The following is a 19,611-nucleotide window of genomic DNA, read 5'->3' as shown; positions in this document are numbered from 1 at the left end:
AGGCAATAATATAAAGTCTTACAACACTATGTAGGTGGCTCCCTTGCAAATCACTGACAGACAAATCCTGAATTTGTAAGCTTTGGACAAAGGCCGGGCCTTACATCCCATTGACTTCAATGGAAAAGATTGAAGAGCATGCATGCTTAACTTTTCCATTGAAATTACTAAGGCCGAATTATTTAATTTAGCTGAACTATAAAGAAAAACAACATTTGACAAAAATTGCAAAGAATATATTTGTACTGATTAAATGGGTTTTTGTACCATCAGAACCTTCTGCCAAATCTGTGAATATTGTGAACGCACACACCATTCATACGAAAATGTGTGAAGTCCGGGTCTTAATTTTCTCTTTTTTATAGGACCTCTTAAACCTGTTGGACTGCCTTTGCTGGGAGGATTTGCAAGCAGAGCTGTTGAATACTCCATGATCCCATTTCAGTTGCCTCTTCATGGAAGCTCCCAAGTCTAACAGCAAAACCCATGAATCGTCAAGATGAGTCCGTCTGTCTTGTAGTCCCTGATAAGCATGCAATACTGTGAATGATTGTAAAAACTGAGCAAGCCATTGCTGTTAATAACTAAGCAAAACTGCTTTAAAGAGCTAGACACTACCTTTCTGGGGGCTGTTTGGGTCGCTGCCTGGGGTAAGAGCTTTTTCTGATGGTCGGGCATAGTCTTCACGGAAAGTGGCCTGGGGGACTGTGCCTATTCGTAAGCTTCTTATGACTGACTTCTGAACATGCATGCCAAAATCTCTTTAAAATGGTTAGCCATTCGGTCGTGGTGCCCAGAAGTTGCATGCTGGGCAAACTGGCTTCCTAAAATTCCAAACCCCCCCACCATGCAGAGTAAAATTGCATTGCTGTGTTTTTATGTGACATTTTTTGCGTATCTTAAGATCTATGTGCGTGGTGTTTTTTTTCAAAAGAACTTTGGAAGCAACCCTGCCGAAAATAGCAGCTTCAGAAACCTCTCTCTGACGAAGTTGAGATTGCTGTAATGAGCCCTATTTTTATGTATATTTTTTCTTGGTGTTAAACTTAGCTTTTTTTGTCTGCAGAGCTTCCTTAAAACTGTCCCTTTGGCAGACAACTTGGTTGACAAGTTGTTTGGTTGGTAAGGGATCTTTACTGGATACTTGGACTTCTGCACTGTTACCTCACCTGAGACAGACTAGCGGGAATGTAACTGTGGAAGCTATGGACTTTAACTAGATGTCGTGTGGAGGAATGGGGTTAGCATTGTCGTGTCCTTATTTACCTTAGGGTCGAAAGGGTTTCCCCCAATCTCTGACCCAATCCAGCTCATTAAGCTGGACTCAGGTGAGCATCAAAATAGGTGCACACCTGCATTGGCCTTGCTAGTAGACGCTTGCTTCTCTGCACAGATTCCCCCAGTCCAGGACTACATACTGAGTGCAGAGGGAACTGGGAGTGACTTGAAACGGTTTTGTTCTCGATCAGGACTGATGCTACCCCACGGTGATGAAGTTTGTGTAGCTTGAAATGTGTAGGGTCCCTAGATATTATTCCAGTAAGAAATCTACCTCTGCACCGAGCTGTCGATTATTTTCATGTACTTTTGATGGATTTCAAAAGTCTCCAGGTTCATAGCTTGGGGGGGGGGGCGAGTTCTGTAGATTCAATGGGGGGAAAAGATATACTTCCATGGAGGCTAAACTATTTCCCTCTCTCGCCCCTCCCCAGAGCTAGGCCTGCCAGGCTTTCATCAAGCAGAACAGACAATCATGTATAGCTTGGTTCATATTGTAGTCTGCAGCTCTGCTCTTTCTTCCCAGTCTGAGGTATCTGCATGGAAGCACCAAGAAACAGTGTAGCAAGGAGTTTATGCACATGTATATTATTTGGATGGTGTTTCTTTAGTACTTGAGCATCGCAGTTTATGGTTTAGCTTTGCTTGATAAGTTCAGATTTTTGGGGGGGAGAGGGGACGTTCAATCCAACATTGTATAATCGCAGTAGGCATTTCTTTTTTTAAAAAAATAATAATAATCATGTGTTTCAGCTACTCATCTTGCAGATTATATTTTAAATAAATGTATAAAAATGCCAGAACATTTTAACCTTTTGTAATGATTCAACCTAAGTAGAATTAGGATTGTTAGATTTGGCAAGAGTAACTATAGGGTTAATCCATCACAGGCTGCTTTTTACAGTATCTGTTTCCGCAGAGTTATGTAAACCTTTGCACTAGAAGGTATAGTCATGCCATCTATAGTGAAAAGGGCACTTATATACCTTTTGTCAGTCCCATTGTGTCTTTGCCCTGGTATTTCTGCTCAGACGGCCCAAGTTATAAATCTTCAAGTACAGTAATGTTCAGCAATTACATTATTTCCCTCACCAGCCCAATGGGGAGAAGGAAATTCACTTTTCCCCAGCAGAGGTTGATGGAGGGATTCCATGAGCAGAGTATGCACAGATCCCTGAATGTGCATGGCTGATAGATATAGGGGACATCATTCCCCCAAAGCAGCCATTTGATATAGTAGAATGGTCTGCACAGTGCACATAGAAACCTGTCCACAAATTATCCTCTTCAGGACTATGCCATCTTTTTTAGAAGTCAGGTACTGCCTAAGATAGAGGTTAAATCTAGTTCATATTTACAGACCAGGATGCGCATGCTTATATATAGGCTCTAGAAGTATGCAGAGTAAATCATTGGGTGGAATGCAGTTACCGTATTTTTTGCTCTATAAGACTCACTTTTTCCCTCCTAAAAAGTAAGGGGAAATGTGTGTGCGTCTTATGGAGCGAATGCAGGCTGCGCTGCTATCCCAGAAGCCAGAACAGCAAGAGGGATTGCTGCTTTCACTGCGCAGTGATCCCTTTTGCTGTTCTGGCTTCTGAGATTCAGAATATTTTTTTTCTTGTTTTCCTCCTCCCAAAACTAGGTGCGTCTTGTGGTCTGGTGCGTCTTATAGAGCGAAAAATACGGTACTTTACTCAGTGTAGTCCTATGGAAATGAAAGGAAGTGACTAAGTTAGGTCACTTAATTTCACTGGATCTTCTCAAGAGTAAAAGGAAGTTGGATAACACCCTGTGCATTTGGCCATGCAAGAGCTTAAAGTGGCCTACAAGGATGCATTAAAAGCACAAAGCTCAAATATAGAGTAATACATATGTTTGGAGATTAGTAATACAGCTTGCACTTATGTATTTTTGTAAATAAGCTGATTTGGCCATAAAGGATTCTTGCTTTCCATGGGATCTTTAGGTTAGGATTGTCATGAATGTTTATTAGAGCAGGATATTATGCAGTTACAAACCATGGCTTTCTGGGTCTTGGTGTTGGCAACTACGCTCTGAATTATTATTATTATTAATAGTAGTAGTAGTAGGTACTACCTATCCTTCACCCTAAGGTTTCAGGGTGGGTCACAACCATTAAAACACAGTTCTTAAAATAGTTTAAAACTCTCTGCAATCACAGAAATAAGATGGATCCTAAAAATATACATATTGGGTATCAAAAGAGGTGTTTGCAGCATTTGCTAGAGCGGTATGATTTAGATGTGTGGGGATGGTATTCCACAACTTAGGAGCTGCAATAGAAGATGCCCTCTCCCGGGCTGTCGCCACCCCCAAGCTTCTGAGGGTAGTGGAATAACAAAAAAGGCCCCCTCTGCTGACTTTAACACCTGAGAGGGTCTGTAGAGAAGTAAATGATATTTCAGGTATTTGGGACCCGAGTAGTTTAGGGCTTTTAAACACCTTGCACCTTGGATTGGGCCTAGAAATGAACTGGCAACCAGTGCAACTGTTTTAAATCGGGGCAGGATGAGATCTGAACTGGTAGCACTGCATTTAGACCAATTGAAGTTTCCATGTTGTCTTCAGGGACAGCCCCACACTTTGCAATAATCCAATCTGGAAGTTACCAGAGCATGGAGTACAGTGGCCAAGTCATTTCCAACCCAACAGAACCTTAACTGGTGAACCAGCCAAAACTAGAAAAAAAAAAACCCCACACCTAGTCCTCATAAATCCCAAGCCTCCAGTGCCACCATTCAATTCATGAGTACCTGGTACCCCATCCAAGACTTTTGAATGTAGGCCACCGTTTTTAAAAGTTGGATTTTAATGGTTGGAATTAACTGGTGGTCCCCTTTGGCCTTTTTCTCAACGGCAGACATGCACTCATTCCTGTAAGACTTGTGCAGTTATATTAGACATCTGGATGCTTCCACCAGCCCAGTTCCTATACTGTTTGATCTGAATCTGTTCTGAGCATGTACACAGTTTTAGGTGTAGCAGCTAGCATTGGACTTATATGAGTTAAAATCTCAGTGATGTCACTGGCTTACTTAAGAGTAGTCTTGATCATAACCTGTCGCACCAGTGGTGTATAGCTAGTGGTGTAGATTCACGACACAGCAGCCTATACTATGGTTGTCCCCAAATGCAACTCTTGACATTTCTCCATAAAAAAGAAACAGCCACTCATTTATAGGAGAAAATAATATGTAGTGTAACTATACCTTTCAACATATGTGCAACTTAACATACTAAGTAAAATAGATCTTGCTGCTTAATTGCACAGAAAAGCCAGGCTCTTTATAAGGGAATGTCATCACCTGGTAGCATGGTGTTCAATGGCTAAGAGCATTCCTTCATTCTTCTTTTTGAGCTAAAATTATGCAACTGGTAGTAAGTTCACTTGAAAGGTGCTAAACCCAGGCACTTCATCCAGTTACCTAAAAAAATATTTCTGTATTTTTAGTGAAACATTGAAAATGTTTGCTGGCAGATGTGCAGATGCATTTAAAAATACTGTTGAGCATAGCATATAGAGCCTGTACAAACACAACTTAGTTCCAGTTGAGTTTCAGTTACCCAAGTCTATTGGAAACATAGTAAGTGTGCAGAGTCCTTCCCTAATACCCTTTGAAATATTTGCAGAAATCACTTTCAAGCACTGCACTCTCAGACCATCAATCCATGCTACTTAGATTAGCTGCAAAGAAGTCTAATACAGTGGTGCCTCGCAAGATGAAATTAATTCGTTCTGCAAGTTTTTTCTTCTTGCGAGTTTTTCCTCTTGCGAAGCACGGTTTCCCATAGGAATGCATTGAAAATCAATCAATGCGTTCTTATGGAGACCGTCTGGGGACAGAGGGGAAGCGCCGCTCTGTCCCCTCTTTTGAAGCAAGGGGCGGAGAGGAGAAGATCGCTTCTCCCCCTTGCCGCCCCTTGGTTCAAAAGGGGTCTGGGGAGAGGGGGGAAGGCGCTGCGCCTTCCCCTCTGTCCCCGGAGCTTGCGGGGCTGGCAACGGGGAGAAGCGATCTTCTCCGCGCCGCCCCTTGCTTCAAAAGAGGTCTGGGGACAGCGGGGAAGACGCGCTGCGCTTCCCGCTGTCCCCAGAGCTTGCGGGGCAAGCTTCGTTTTGCGAAGCAAGCCCATAGGGAAATTTGTCTTGCGAAGCAACTCGAAAACGAAAAAAACTTTCGTTTTGCGAGTTTTTCGTCTCGCGAGGCGTTTGTCTTGCGGGGCACCACTGTAGTTGCCTGCCTCTTCCATCTACTACTGCCACCAGAGAATAAACATGATATAGAAAGTATAATAATTTGAAGTGTACAGGACGGGCTCTACATTAAAAGCAAGCAAATACCCTAATGTATAATAGCAAAACAAAAATGGGGTTGGAACCCATTAACTGTAAGTGTAAGTAATCCCTCAAATCCTATATGAAAGGGTTCCCCAACCCTCAGAAGCTTTTAATTTTTTGTGGGGGGAGAAGAGAGGTTCTGCAAAAGTCCTTCTGCTTGTGGCTCTCAGGATCCAACCAAATGTATTCCAGAATTGTCCTCATCTCCCCGATTACTGGGAGAGGGTTATGCAAGAGCATACATACATCTGTGCCTTACTACAAGCCAGAGAGCCATGTGTTGTGCAATTTGCAGCAGACTTGAGAAAGTTGTAGCTTTTCCTAAACAGAGATTCACACCCATGACTGCACTAGACGTCTGCACTAGAAGGCAGAATAGACATGTATTGCAGTTCCAATACATGCACTGAGAAGCCCAAACAACTTTACCATTGTTAAGTTATTTTATATACATGTCTCTAGGTGTACTGAGTAGTAGAATTAAGTCCGTAGCTTGTAGAGTATTCCAGCGCTGGAAGCAGACAGTTTCTGCCTCTGCAAAGCCCAAGAGGTTTCAACGTTTTCCATTTTTAGAAGCGTTAATTAAAACTTTGCTCGAAACCACTACACCCTCGCGACGTTTTCCAGATAGAGAAGTAGGACACTGCTAATCACTTTGGAGACTCCTGTTCCTGATTGGGAAATCCAATTTCATAGTAGTTGTGAGATGGGATCTGTGTATGCTCAAATAGCTCAATCCAATAGGACAGGGCAGCACTTAGAAAAAGCCAATGAAACCTGATATTCTGGACAGTGCAATAAAATTCAGGTTGCTGCATCTACTTTAGATGATAAGTTTCAATTTTTAATCTAAATTTAATTCCTGTCCTCCCTCTAACCAGTTTCTACATATGAAAAAAACAGAAAACTGGAACATATTTGACACAAGATAAGCACCCAACCTGTGAAAATAATGATGTGCCTTAAATCTACCCATGGAGTAGAAGCTAAGTTTCACAACAGCATCTCTGGTCAGCTGTATAGTTTTTAACCAAAAGCTCAAAGATGAAGAGAACAAGGAGTTTGCAGCTCTTCTTGCACTATTGTTTTGTACATTGTGTGCAATTGTTTTTTTCTGCCGAATAAGCATTTTTGATCATGAGATGACATGCTGGGGTTGTGGCTTCATAGTAAACCATGAATATTGTTAGTTGGCTGTGACTCTTTGCATGTAAATACGAAACAACTTCAGTATAGGTCATAAGAATGAGATACTGTCTTTTTTACAGTATGCTGTATTTCTTTCTATTCTTTTGCCGCTAATGATATATTCTCTGGTTTTATTTCGTGCACAGATGTTAATATATTTATGTAACGTGATGTGTAAAAGTTATTCATACATTCAGTAGATAGTTTACCTTGGTGCAAAGCTGTATAAAAATGCAAAGGGTTTTAAAAATCTTACAGATTATAATTATTAAAATGTATGGTATGCTTTCTAAATCATAATTTTCACCTATTTCATCTATGAAATGTATGTCATTTTTAAAAAAAATAATAATCTGAAGGGCCATTGATTGTAGAGAAAACAGACTCAGTCATTTCCTAAGCCTTCATTTTATCAACATTTTGCTAAGTGTTTGGTGATGGGGGTGAAAACTTGTAGAAATTACATCAAACTAAGATTAAAATGGTTATAAACTACATTCTGGATTTTCTGTCTTAAAATGGTTACATTGTCTATAGTTTGTTTTAAAAATAGATTACTTGATACTTCTAGCACACACACAGAAGGCAGTTCCTGGCACTATGTTTTCAAATATGGAGCATGTTATATCCTACAGCCAGTTTAAACAATCAATATAATAAATCAACCATTCAATATTCACTCTACAACCAAGATTTCAAAGAAACCCACCTCTTTTCCAAAATACTGCTAATAAATTACAGCCGCATTTTATGCCTTTACACAGCTTTAAGTATTATGAGCACTAACTTTTTTTCCACCGAAACGTGACAGTTAGTGGTTGAGAATTCTAGCACACAAGGTGAACCCAGGACTAATGGATCAGCCATCTCTATCACTACTCCCACCACCAGTGATTTCTTTTTAATAACAACAGTATGAGACACCAGAAGGCAGCCCTGTATAAAGAAGCTTTTAAAGGTTTGATGTCCTACTATGTTTTTATATTTGCTGGAAGACACCAAGAGTGGCTGGGGCAACCTAAGTCAGAGGGGCGGGATAAATATAATAATATTAAGGTACAGTGGGCAACTTGAACTGACCTATGTTTCAGATACATCTCAAATATAAAGGCAATAAGTCTGAAATTTTAAGGTTTCAGACTTCTAGAATTTTATGCCAGTCCGAGCTACCAAAATTCTGCATAATATGTTTATAATCCCGCTTTTACCACCACCTTTGAAGCCAAAATAATCTTACAGCCATCAAACTGGTAAAGATGAGCAACATCCAGTAAATGTCCTTTATTTCATCTTTTAAAAGAGTAACTTCAACAGTACATTTATACATTTTGCATGGTAAAAAAAAACCTGACCTATAATCCATAAATAGGTTAGCACCTGCACCATATGCAAGAAACAGAATACAGCTTGCAATTAAGCCAGATATGCAATGTAACCTCATTAGGTGGTACTATTCGCAAATCATCCACATTGTGCACTATCTTAAAAAAAAAATGCAAGTCAGAAAAAACTTCTGAAATTAAAGAAGAAAGTATTTGTCTTTGCATACCCAAGTCTAACCATTTACTGCAAGTGCACACACAAAAAGGATTAAGCAGAAAACGAGTTACCGAGCAGGTATGCTTTCCTTTGTTTTTTACATACAATTATTTAAAAGTGGGTTTACATCCAGCTGCACTGGTCTACTTTTCGGTCAGTTGAATTATTTGTCCAGAAGCTTGGAGAGATTCATTCTGGTTTTTTCAAGAGCTATTGCTTTTGCTCGGCGTGATGGTCTTGCCAGTGAAACAGATTGTTGATCTTCTTCACTGCAAAGTAACAGGGTTTAGGAATCATTAATCCACCATTTTAAACTAGAAGCAGCACTCATTTATTTGTGTTATTGCAAACTATTGTGTGAAATTCAGCCTTCTTTACCTCTGTTCTGGGTCATATGCACCTCTGCTTTATCTGCCCATTCCCACCCCCAGCTGGGGTGAAACTACAGAAATGGCCATATCTTGCATCACCACACAAGCAGCACTCGCCTGGGACCAGCATGAAAGTATCCCAATAAAGCCTAGGCAGGCTGGTACTGGTAGAGGCCATACAGACCCTAGACCCTAAATTGTTCAGGACTTTCTAAGTGGGTCTGATAACATGCACAAGCTCTTTTGGGAAGAAGGGCAGGTTGCAAAACAAATTAACAATATATAATATAAGCCGCAAGTGTGGATCCTGCAAGATCAGTACAGTGGTGCCCCGCAAGACGAATGCCTCGCAAGACGGAAAACTCGCTAGACGAAAGAGTTTTCCGTTTTGGAGGTGCTTCGCAAAACGAATTTCCTATGGGCATGCTTCGCAAGACGACAATGTCTTGCGAGTTCCTGCTGGCTTTTTTCCCTCCCCTCCCCTTTTTCTAAGCCGCTAAGCCGCTTATCAGCTGATCCAATCAGCAGATAAGCCGCTAAAAGCGCTAATCCATCAATGGGCTTGCTTTGCAAGACGAAAAAACCGCTAGACGAAGAGAATCACAGAACGGATTCTTTTCGTCTTGCGAGGCACCACTGTACACGGTTACGTAACACCTACCGTATTTTTCACTCCATGAGACGAACTTTTTCCCTCCTAAAAAGTAAGGGGAAATGTCTGTGTGTCTTATGGAGCGAATGCACTGGATGGCAGAGGGATCCCTCGGCTGCCACTGCAGTCGCGAGCTGAGGGATGCCTCCGCAGCCGGAGCCATGGCTCCCGTCCGTCAGGCGCTGTAAAGTAGAGCAACAGCCGCTGACACACTCTGCGCAGCTCTCGCTTTTCTTGCTTTAGAGCAAGAGCCGTGGAGAGCGTATCAGCGGCTCTTCCTTTCCTGGCTTTACAGCGAGGTCTCGCCTACATAACGGTGACCCAAAGTCCCAAATGATGGCAGCACCAAACAGCTTCCTATACATGTTTCAAAGCACTGAGGGAACTTTGTAGCCCTGCAGGGTCCCACAGCTCACTGCCACAGGGTCAAGTCACCCAAAGCTGCAGTCCTGTTGTATATATGTAAATAAGCAAATGAATAAACAGATCAATTTAGCTGAATGTCTGCTGGTGGGGAGATGAGTGAGAATTATAAATGTTTGTCCAATTGAAACAGGAGTTGCTGCATAAACATTCCATGTTTGCACACAAGTTACCTTTCACTTTCGGACTCCACAATTCTGTTATTTCCTCTTCTCGGCACAGACTTCTCTTCCGTTTTTCTCAGACCTAAAAGACCACAAATTACTTTTTTCTCCCTCAAAGACTGCCTTTAAAATTGTAGAACTAGTTTCTCTACCCATTTTCACTGCTCCACCCGCAGAGTCCCTGCAAGCACATTCACTGTACTGGCAGTTCCTGACACAAAGTCTCTTTAGCATGCCTGGCTTCTAGCAGGTTGTAAGACTACAGTTCCATCAACACTCAAAGGCTGAACAGGGTCAAAATGAAATCTTCTCTAATCTAAGGGACAGTTCTGTAAGCCAATATTAGAGGGCTTGTAAAGGCCTTAAGGACTATAAAGCCACAAATGTATCTTATCCAATATGTGTTACAGTAATAGCAAAATTATGTGAATGTCTCCGTACATTTTGAGTCACTTACAGACTCATTGTTAAAACTGTGTTTATGGAAGACAATCCTACTCGGCTACAAGTGATCACCAAAGAAGAAGACATTTTGATCATACAGCAACACACTAACAGCAGCTTAGATGTACAGGCAGCAACAAGGAGGACCAGAATTTGAAAAACTGGTATCAGGAAACACACACAAAAAATAATCTAAATATATAATCTAAATATTAGAATGGGAGACTAAAGATGAACTCATTAAATAGGCAATGACAAAATGAGCAATAGACACTGGGCATATCATTGAAATCTTAGCTTGGGGGAAAATATGGAATAAAACAATGAACTTTTCTGCCCGTTATCAGATAAGAGAAAACATGCAAAATATGCATTACAGGTGGTATTTGACGCCTGGCAAATTGGTCAAAATGTGCAAAAGAGGTTCCACGCTTTGCTGGAAATGCTTAGAAGCAGAGGGATCATTTCTCCACCTGTGGTGGCAGTGCAAATACACCTGGAAATTTTGAGTTAAAAAAGATCTTTAAATTTACTTTCCCTAAGAAACCAGAAGCATTCCTTCTGGACATAACTGGAGATGAAGTGACTATGCAGAATTAGCGAGCATAAAATATGAAATAAAATTTAAAAAAAAGACAATGAGTGGAAAAACTTCGGGGAATATCTACAAAGATATGGCGTTAAATTTAACGTTCAAGTAGGGGTAATCTTACGATCAACAGTTGATAACAATGATATGGAAGGGGGGCGAAAGAGGATGGGTAAATTAATGGATATGCAGGGAGATAAGATGTATCTGAATGCCATGGAAAGCTGGGTGGTGAAGTCTATGTGAATTATTGTACAAGGATGAAAATATGATCTGTAAATATAAAACTGGAAAAAGCCCATAAACAAAATATTTCTGCCCACAGCAGCAAAATAAAATGATGATGATGATGATAAATGTACAGGCAGCAACTGTTTTAGGCGAGTCCGATATGCGCGTGACCACACAAATGTGCTGAACCCGGAAATGACCTCAAAACGTCACAAAAAGGGGCACGGCGGAACAGGGTGAGATAGGCTTACACTTGTAAGACCTGTGTAAATTGCTTGCTGCCTGTATAATTAAAAGAGACAATAGGAATGATTGTATACTCATGAGGGTGTGGTAGAGGGTTGATGGAGGACCCTGTGAGAGAGACAAGGAAATGTTGGTCTCCAGGGTAAGAGGCAGGTAGGAGAAAGGAAAGATCCCAGGTGAGAGCTGGGAGGAGCCACTGTCCTCTGTGGGTTATATGAGCCAATAATTACTTTTAAGAGAGAACTTTATATTTTACTTATTCGGTTTGTATCTTCTGTAGTTCTACTTTTACTGTATTATGGGGAAATCTTAATTTAAAAAAAATATTTTAAAAAATGTTTCTAAGCCCTCATAAAAAAAATACTATTCATATATTTACAGGAGAATATTAAATACCTTTTGTGGTTTTCTTTCTTGAAGATCTTGACACTGCAGTTGTGCTTTCTCTCTCTTCAGTTATTTGAGTGGTTTCTTTATTTTCTACTTAACACAAAGAATATCAAAAGCAGAAATTAGTATCCAAGCATCCCTAAACGCATTTCTGAGATTTGAAGTCCTTTTCACACACAAAATGTTTAGGATCACAGGCCCTAAATTTAGGGGGCAAAAATCCAATTGAAAGTTTTACTGCACATGTCCCCACTAAAATGGCACGGTGCCCTCTGGGGGAGCCCTGAATCAGCCCCATCACTCCATGCCACCCTCGTGCTCCCAAGCGAGCTTACGAGACAGTAGCCAGCAGGTACCCCTTCCTTCCTTCATTTCTTCCTTAATTTTTATTAAAGATTTTCTCTGGTTACAAAAGTATGCACTTGGTCTCTCTTTCAGGTTGTAACATCTTTTCTACAGATCAGTTACATTTGATGTGAAACATTAGCGTTGTATACAATACAGTGGTACCTCAGGATGCGAACGGGATCCGTTCCGGAGCCCCGTTCGCATCCAGAAGCAAACGTATCTAGCGATGGCACATCTGCACACGCACGCGTCGCTTTTCGCCACTTCTGCGCATGACGTCCTTTTGAGCGCATGCTCGAACACGCTCAACATGAAGCATATTCAACCTGAGCTATGAGTGTATAAGGTTGGGGGAGAAGAGAGGGGGAAAGGGGTGGGTGTGATGGTAAAACTTAACATTCTTTTAGTTTGGGGGGGGGTTGGTGCCAGTGTCACCTGGATAGGTTCTTTTTCCATTCATTTATTATTTTTCCTTGGCAGTGAGAGAGGCTCAGGGGCAGGGCACAGTTGGTTGTCTTTTTCACAGTAGTGATGTATGGAAGTGAGAGCTGGACCATAAAGAAGGCTGATCGCCGAAGAATTGATGCTTTTGAATTCTGGTGCTGGAGGAGACTCTTGAGAGTCCCATGGACTGCAAGAAGATCAAATCTCTCCATTCTGAAGGAAATCAGCCCTGAGTGCCCACTGGAAGGACAGATCCTGAAGCTGAGGCTCCAATACTTTGGCCACCTCATGAGAAGAGAAGACTCCCTGGAAAAGACCCTGATGTTGGGAAAGATGGAGGGCGCAAGGAGAAGGGGACGACAGAGGACGAGATGGTTGGACAGTGTTCTCGAAGCTACCAGCATGAGTTTGAGGCAGTGGAAGACAGGAGTGCCTGGCATGCTCTGGTCCATGGGGTCACAAAGAGTCGGACACGACTAAACAACAACAACATTTGACTGCAGCGAGAGTTCTTTGCGTATGTGGTGGAAGAGAGAGAGATTGTTGGGTCAAGTTAGCCATATCAATCCGTATGCTTTCGAGAGCAGCTGCCTTGCAAAGCAAAGTCAAGGCTGGCGACTTCCAGGAAGATGGCAGGCACCTGCAGCCTCAACCAGAATTTTGCTGCACATCGCCATGTAAAAATGTGGAGGGGGGTGGATGTTGGCACTGTTGAGGTTCAAATCCTCACTCATTTGTGATGCTCAATGAGGTAACCTTGGAACAATCATCATCTCTGAAGCCAAGCTATCCAACAAGGGGAGAGAAGAACCATGTAGTCATACCTCATGTTATGTCCGCTTCGTGTTGCATCCTGCGGCAACCCAGAAGTACCGGAACAGGTTACTTCCGGGTTTCGCCGCTCATGCATGTGCAGAAGTGCTAAATCGCATCGCGCATGTGCGCAGATGCGGCCCTTTGGCTCGCGTCAGTTCCGTGTTACGGGTGGGGCTCCGGAACAGATCCTGTCCGTAACACGAGGTTCCACTGTATTCCACCTTGCGTTCATTGACGGAAAGGCAAGATATAAATATAGCAAAATACAAAAATATTTAAAGGATGTACAGATAATAAATGCCTCCCCACTCATTTCAGTGGCTCTTGTGCAGAAAAACCTTATTGGACGCTCTCCTTCATGCAGAGGCAATACAGAATCAGGCATAAAGTTGAACAGTTTTCTCACAGGTTAACTTGATTTATATTGCAATCTTGCATATGTCTACTTAGAAATATGCCTCAATGATTTATTTCCACATAAGTGGGTACAGGGTTGCAGCATTAGACAGCAGACACTCTTTACATTAGACAGCTATTCTAGAGAGAAGAATTAAAAAACAACAACCAGAGGTCTTTTTTAGTTTATTGTTTTTACATTACCTTCTCCATTCTGGTCAGCGGAATTAGATGTTCTGTCATTATAGTGGTGTTTGTCGGGGCTAGCAGTGTCTTGAGTTACTTGAGAAAGGTCCGTTTCCTGTACCTCTTCAGAGATGCCTCCATTAATTCTGTTTTCCCCGTTTATGTTGCTCTTCACTTTTTCTATCATTCGTAAACACATTTTATCGTTCAATTTCTGCAGTGAAGGATAATGGTGAATATTAATACAACCTTAAATGGTGGGAATTAATTATAAAGTAATTGTGCAATGGGCATATATCAACATAACAACACATGCATCTTTTTCTCCATCTTAGATGTGAAGCAGTTTAAATTAACTTCAGCTTTAACACACACATTAACAAAGAAACCCAAGTTAATAACTGCCAATAATCAAACAGCAACATGAGAGATATAGGAATGTGCTGGAAAACATTTATACCAAGGTTTAAAGTCACTCGTTTTAATTTTATGGGTTTTTTAGAATCGGCAGAATAAAAGCAAATAAAGGCTTATCATCAACAATACTTGTTTTCCAAAATGAAGTTCTCCAGGGCCATTTATTAATTACTTGACTCAGAGGCAACTTGCACCATAAAAACCAAAGTTATCTCACATGGTCAGGAAGTTCTTGTTTTAAAGGATCTCTCCTATTCAGTTAAGTTCTACTTACGGCAAATGAAGCTAAGGGGCTACCATTTAAGCACTATTCCACACACACACACTCCAAACTTAATTTTAAAAAGTGATTACCTACCCCAAGGATCTCATCTAATAAAACCAGCAGGTCTTTTGTGAAGTCTTTATTAAGTTCTAAGGAACTCAAAGCTTTTATATAGATACGGACATCAGGCGCACTTGGATCCATCAAGATTTCATGGCATATTTTCACTGCCAGATTATCATGAACTGTCAACCCCTGGAAAAGGTAATAGTATGTCATAATATCTGACTGCATATTGTTTAAGAATTTCCTTTTTAAAATAATTTTTGAGTTTTTGAAAAACTTGTATACGTATAAAACAAAATGATTTCCAACATTAAAATAGAGTTCTTTCGAACCCTCAGACGTCCACCCCTTCCTCTATGCATTCCATCTTTAAGATTAAATTAACTGCCTCTTTTACGCTTATCTATTTATTATATAGGGGACACGGGTGGCGCTGTGGGTTAAACCACAGAGCCTAGGGCTTGCCGATCAGAAGGTCGGCGATTCAAATCCCCGCAATGGGGTGAGCTCCCGTTGCTGGGTCCCTGCTCTTGCCAATCTAGCCGTTTGAAAGCACGTCAAAGTGCAAGTAGATAAATAGGTACCGCTCCGGTGGGAAGGTAAACGGCGTTTCCGTGCGCTGCTCTGGTTCGCCAGAAGCGGCTTAGTCATGCTGGCCACATGACCCGGAAGCTGTAAGCCGGCTCTCTCGGCCAATAAAGCGAGATGAGCGCCGCAACCCCAGAGCTGTCCGCGACTGAACCTAATGGTCAGTTTACCTTTCCCTTTACCTATTTATTATATAACCATAATGACCAAAAAATAAATTTAAAAAATCCACATTACAAGTGTCTTTATGGTTTAAGAATTTTCTGCAGTTACCGTATTGGCCCAAATATAAGCCACACCTTTAAAATTCAAGGAGGGGAAAAGAAAAAAAGTATGGTGGCTTTCCCCCCTTCTTTTCGGCAGCTTGGGGGAGGCTTGGCACAGGGTAACAGGCAGGTTCCAGCAAGCAGCAATGTTGCTCCCGCAACCTGGGGCAGGGTCCTGCAGCCTTTTATCTCTGACGGGCTAACGGCCGGTCCTGATCCCCCGGTGACTCACTTCCCTGTCTCACCTGAAGGCGAGCACTCCTCCTGCGTGTACTCAGGTCTCTCCTTCTCTCAGACCTCAGTCTCCGCAGCTCGGGAGACGTCAGTGGGTTACTAGACCCAGAGGCCGCCTCAGCCCCCCCGACCCAATTGGTAGTGGAGCAGCTGTAAGTGATGGCCCAGCTGAAGGCAACAAGGTAATCCCCGCATCTGGAGCCAGGGCAGACTCAGGCCCCTGACTCGGCCCAGCTGGTGCTTGTTGCAGGGGGACCTGTGCAGACTGGGGCTCTTCAGAATCAGGCCCCAGACTAGGTTCAGATGCCACCTGGGGCAAAGGATCCGGTGCCGACTGAGACTCCTCTGGCTCCGAGTCCGAGTCCCAGGCCATCACAGGCACCCGTCCTGTCCGCAGCTCCCAAGCCACCGAAAAGACGGGGGAAGGTAGCCAGCAAAGCGACATGGCTCCTTCTCCCCAAAGCAGCACAACCTTACAAAAATTGGCCTTGCCTTCCAAGGCCGGAATGGAGAGCACCCCCCCCAGATGCCACCACAAGGGCCGTCGGGGGTGTGGGACAACGGCGCCCCTCCCAACTGCGGCTCCCCAGCTGCCGAAAAGGGGGAAGGCTGATGGGGAAAGAATCAAATATTGAAAATTCCTGTGCCACAATCATCTTGTAGCATTTACCAGGTATCAGGAGGCACTGCTCAACCTCAGCTTCAGCAAAATAGGATAGGACTCTGCATACCTGGTAGTTCCGTGAATTCTTAGCGCTGTGATCCAGCCCACTTGGTCTTGTCAGGTCCACAAACAACTCAGAGACATTTGCTGCATCAACTTCAGACAATGGTGAAGATGCAGGAGCGTTAAACAATATTTTTAAAGTTGGAAGAAAAGCTTCTCCAAAGCATTCCTGATTTGTCCTGGATTTTTAAAATGGAGATGTTAATACAATGCATTACAAGAAACATTCCAGAAAGTTATGTCCAGATCTTGTAATACACATTCAAGGGAACTTGTTTCATTGTCTTGTAATTTCTAGGCTTTAATGGAGGACCAAGTCATCTATGCCTCCCCCATGCACATTCCCAATACAGTGGTACCTCGGGTTAAGTACTTAATTCGTTCTGGAGGTCTGTTCTTAACCTGAAACTGTTCTTAACTTGAAGCACCACTTTAGCTAAATGGGGCCTCCTGCTGCTGCCACACCGCCAGAGCACGATTTCTGTTCTCATCCTGAAGCAAAGTTCTTAACCCGAGGTATTATTTCTGGGTTAGCGGTGTCTGTAACCTGAAGCATATGTTAACCTGACGTGTATGTAACCCAAGGTACCACTGTACAGAAGAAAATATACCTTCATAGTCTTGTAAAACTGGGCTCTTTGTTATCAAAATTCTACTTCTAGAAACTGTAGGAAGCTCTTCCAAACTCAAGTGAGGAATAAATGAAATATTGGGTTCTGCCCAAGCAAATTGGATAGGGAGGTACAGTTAAAAATGTAGAGTGGTCTTGCCCAGCACACTAAACCAAGATAAGCTACTCACAGCAGCTAGGCATCTGGAGGACAAGGTTAGAAAGAATGAGATGAGACTGCAACCCAAGCACACTTACCTGGGAATAAATCCCACTAAACTCAGTGGACCTTACTTAGGAATAGGCATGTATAGGAGTGCACTACACTGTCAGGCAACTTTTCTCATAGAAGCATGAAAACAAACTTTTTTCCTCCTGTTGTCCAATTATGTTAAATTCAAACTGGCTAAAATGTAGAGAAAGGAGGGGGAAAGTGGAGTGGCAAGAGTCGTACCTATTTGAGTAAGCAAATAAAGGAAAGAAAACGCCTAGGGAATGTCGCAGACAGGTATCTTCTTCAGTCACTGGATTATACCACAACAAAACAAGTCGAGAAAGCAGCTTAGCACTAATCAGTCGCCCAGAGAACATGAGCTTGGCTAGGCCCTCAGCAGATACGGTCCTGAGTTCTGAAATCTAGAAAAAGGTTTTACTTAGGGTTGCATTTGTTCATTTAGCCTAGAAAGGAAAAAGAGCGAGCTATTTGGGTTTCGTTCAGTAAGATTAATACAACAGCACTTGACAGCCCTCAATCATCTGTGGTCTGGGATCACTCATACAGTAGATATATCAGCTCTATAAAAAGCAACAGTGTAAAGAAGAAACCATAAATTGTGACACCCTAGCACATCTGCAAAAGTAAAACGTCTCACACGTATTACACAGCCTCTAAAACAGAGTTTAAAGGGGATGGAGGCAATTGCACTGGGTGACCCTTTGTAATGTTTTTTCTCTCTCCAGAGATGGTGAACACCCAACATGGTGGGTTATGCTGCCCTCCTGTGGCTAAAGATGGGGAAAGCAGACTGGTATTTGTCCATCGGACAGGTATTGCTCAGAGGTGTTGAAGAGACAGCATAGATAGGAGAAAAAATAGAAAGGCAGCCAACTGGGTGGACCTATGTGTTTGCTGCAATGCCCTTTTTACTAAGTTTCTGTAGTTTGGTTGATTGTTTTACTGCTTTTCAGGCACTAATTTCCTTACATGAGTTTAGTCTGATCCATTCAAATGACTGAGGTGATGGAGGCATGGCCAATGGACAAAGGCCAGTCTGCATTTCCTGCCTTCAGCCACAAGATGGCAGCATAACGCACCATACCATGTGTTCAACACCTCCAAGACAACACCTGTCAGACAAGAACCAATTGTTCTTTCTCACTACCTCGGAAAGGGCTGCCCCACTGCAAACTACATTATCTTCCCCAGAGAAGGTCCATTATCATTTATTCTAACTTTCTTCATCTCCACTGACCTAAATTAGTTCACAGAGAAAATATATAAAATCAATTTTTCCCCCTAATGCTAATTCCAAACTATGAGGTCTTTCCACCTTTTATCTTGGAAGCAAAACTCTTTAACGTACTAATGTTATCTAGGACTGTGAGCTCCTCCTGCTGCCTGTCCTGGGCCCAAGAAATAAGGAAAAGTAGTGAATCTATGTAAACAAACATGTAGCAGCAGCAAAAATGTCTTTTCTAAGTCAGTTTTACATACTTAGCTCTGTTGAAATAATAAGCTGCAAGAATATAAACATACCAGTTGTTGCTTTCATATTTAATAACCAACATACTTCTATCCTTTTGTTAAAAAAAATACAATAAAACCCCATGTATTAATATTAGCTGATTTCATGACCTTACCTCACTGTCTAAGAACCCAGAAAGAAGCTGAAGGAGATTGCGGGTAGTTGCAGTTTCTTCTTCAGTTTCCTTAGTCACCTCATTTTCATTCTCTTCATTTTCATTCTTTTCATTTTCATTCTCTTCATTTCCATTCTTTTCATTTTCATTCTCTTCATTTTCACTTTGGGCACATTTTCCCTTTTTTGCTTTGAAAGGTTCCATCCCAAACATCATCAGTTGGTCAAAGACAGCCTTTAAAGCACTTAGTTTTACCTTTATTTCATCAATTTGCAAGACCTGGCATTAGAAAGATGAACAGGATACCTGAATTCATAAATGTGACCAATTTAATCCCCTTGCCTTCAGTGTCAGTTTTGCACACTATTGTCTCTTAATCCCACCTCCCTGAAAATGCTAATAAAGGCAAAGGCAAAGGGGCCCCTGACCATTAGGTCCAGTCGTGACCGACTCTGGGGTTGCGGTGTTCATCTCGCTTTATTGGCCGAGGAAGCCGGATTACAGCTTCCGGGT

General features: G+C 42.1%; 2 protein-coding genes across 11 annotated transcripts in view; one reads left to right on the top strand and one right to left on the bottom strand.

The window, feature by feature from the left end:
* Nucleotides 1–6,784, top strand: part of LOC310699065 (ligand-dependent nuclear receptor corepressor-like protein) — a 61,262-nt gene extending 54,478 nt beyond the window's left edge. For 4 of the 5 annotated variants that reach the window (XR_014521909.1, XR_014521910.1, XR_014521912.1 and 1 more), the window contains 2 exons: nt 366–1,755; nt 6,520–6,784. The gene's annotated coding sequence lies outside the window, so the exon portion shown is untranslated. The remainder of the gene's footprint in view (nt 1–365; nt 1,756–6,519) is intronic. The other variant, XR_014521911.1, reaches the window with a different exon arrangement.
* A 1,308-nt stretch (nt 6,785–8,092) lies between these two features.
* Nucleotides 8,093–19,611, bottom strand: part of LOC310699067 (condensin complex subunit 3-like) — a 34,221-nt gene continuing 22,702 nt past the window's right edge. For 4 of the 6 annotated variants that reach the window (XM_083520672.1, XM_083520671.1, XM_083520676.1 and 1 more), the window contains 8 exons: nt 19,099–19,377; nt 17,693–17,874; nt 16,633–16,807; nt 14,841–15,002; nt 14,084–14,279; nt 11,882–11,968; nt 9,985–10,057; nt 8,093–8,634 (listed from right to left, as the gene is read on the bottom strand). In XM_083520672.1, the coding sequence (XP_083376798.1) occupies nt 8,529–8,634; nt 9,985–10,057; nt 11,882–11,968; nt 14,084–14,279; nt 14,841–15,002; nt 16,633–16,807; nt 17,693–17,874; nt 19,099–19,377 (1,260 nt within the window). In that variant the 3' untranslated portion in view covers nt 8,093–8,528. The remainder of the gene's footprint in view (nt 8,635–9,984; nt 10,058–11,881; nt 11,969–14,083; nt 14,280–14,840; nt 15,003–16,632; nt 16,808–17,692; nt 17,875–19,098; nt 19,378–19,611) is intronic. The other 2 variants (XM_083520674.1, XM_083520673.1) reach the window with 2 other exon arrangements.

Source organism: Podarcis liolepis, assembly GCF_965112155.1.
Source record: "Podarcis liolepis genome assembly, contig: HAP1_SCAFFOLD_38, whole genome shotgun sequence".
NCBI lineage: Eukaryota > Metazoa > Chordata > Lepidosauria > Squamata > Lacertidae > Podarcis > Podarcis liolepis.
This window is presented reverse-complemented; position numbering and strand designations above follow the sequence as displayed.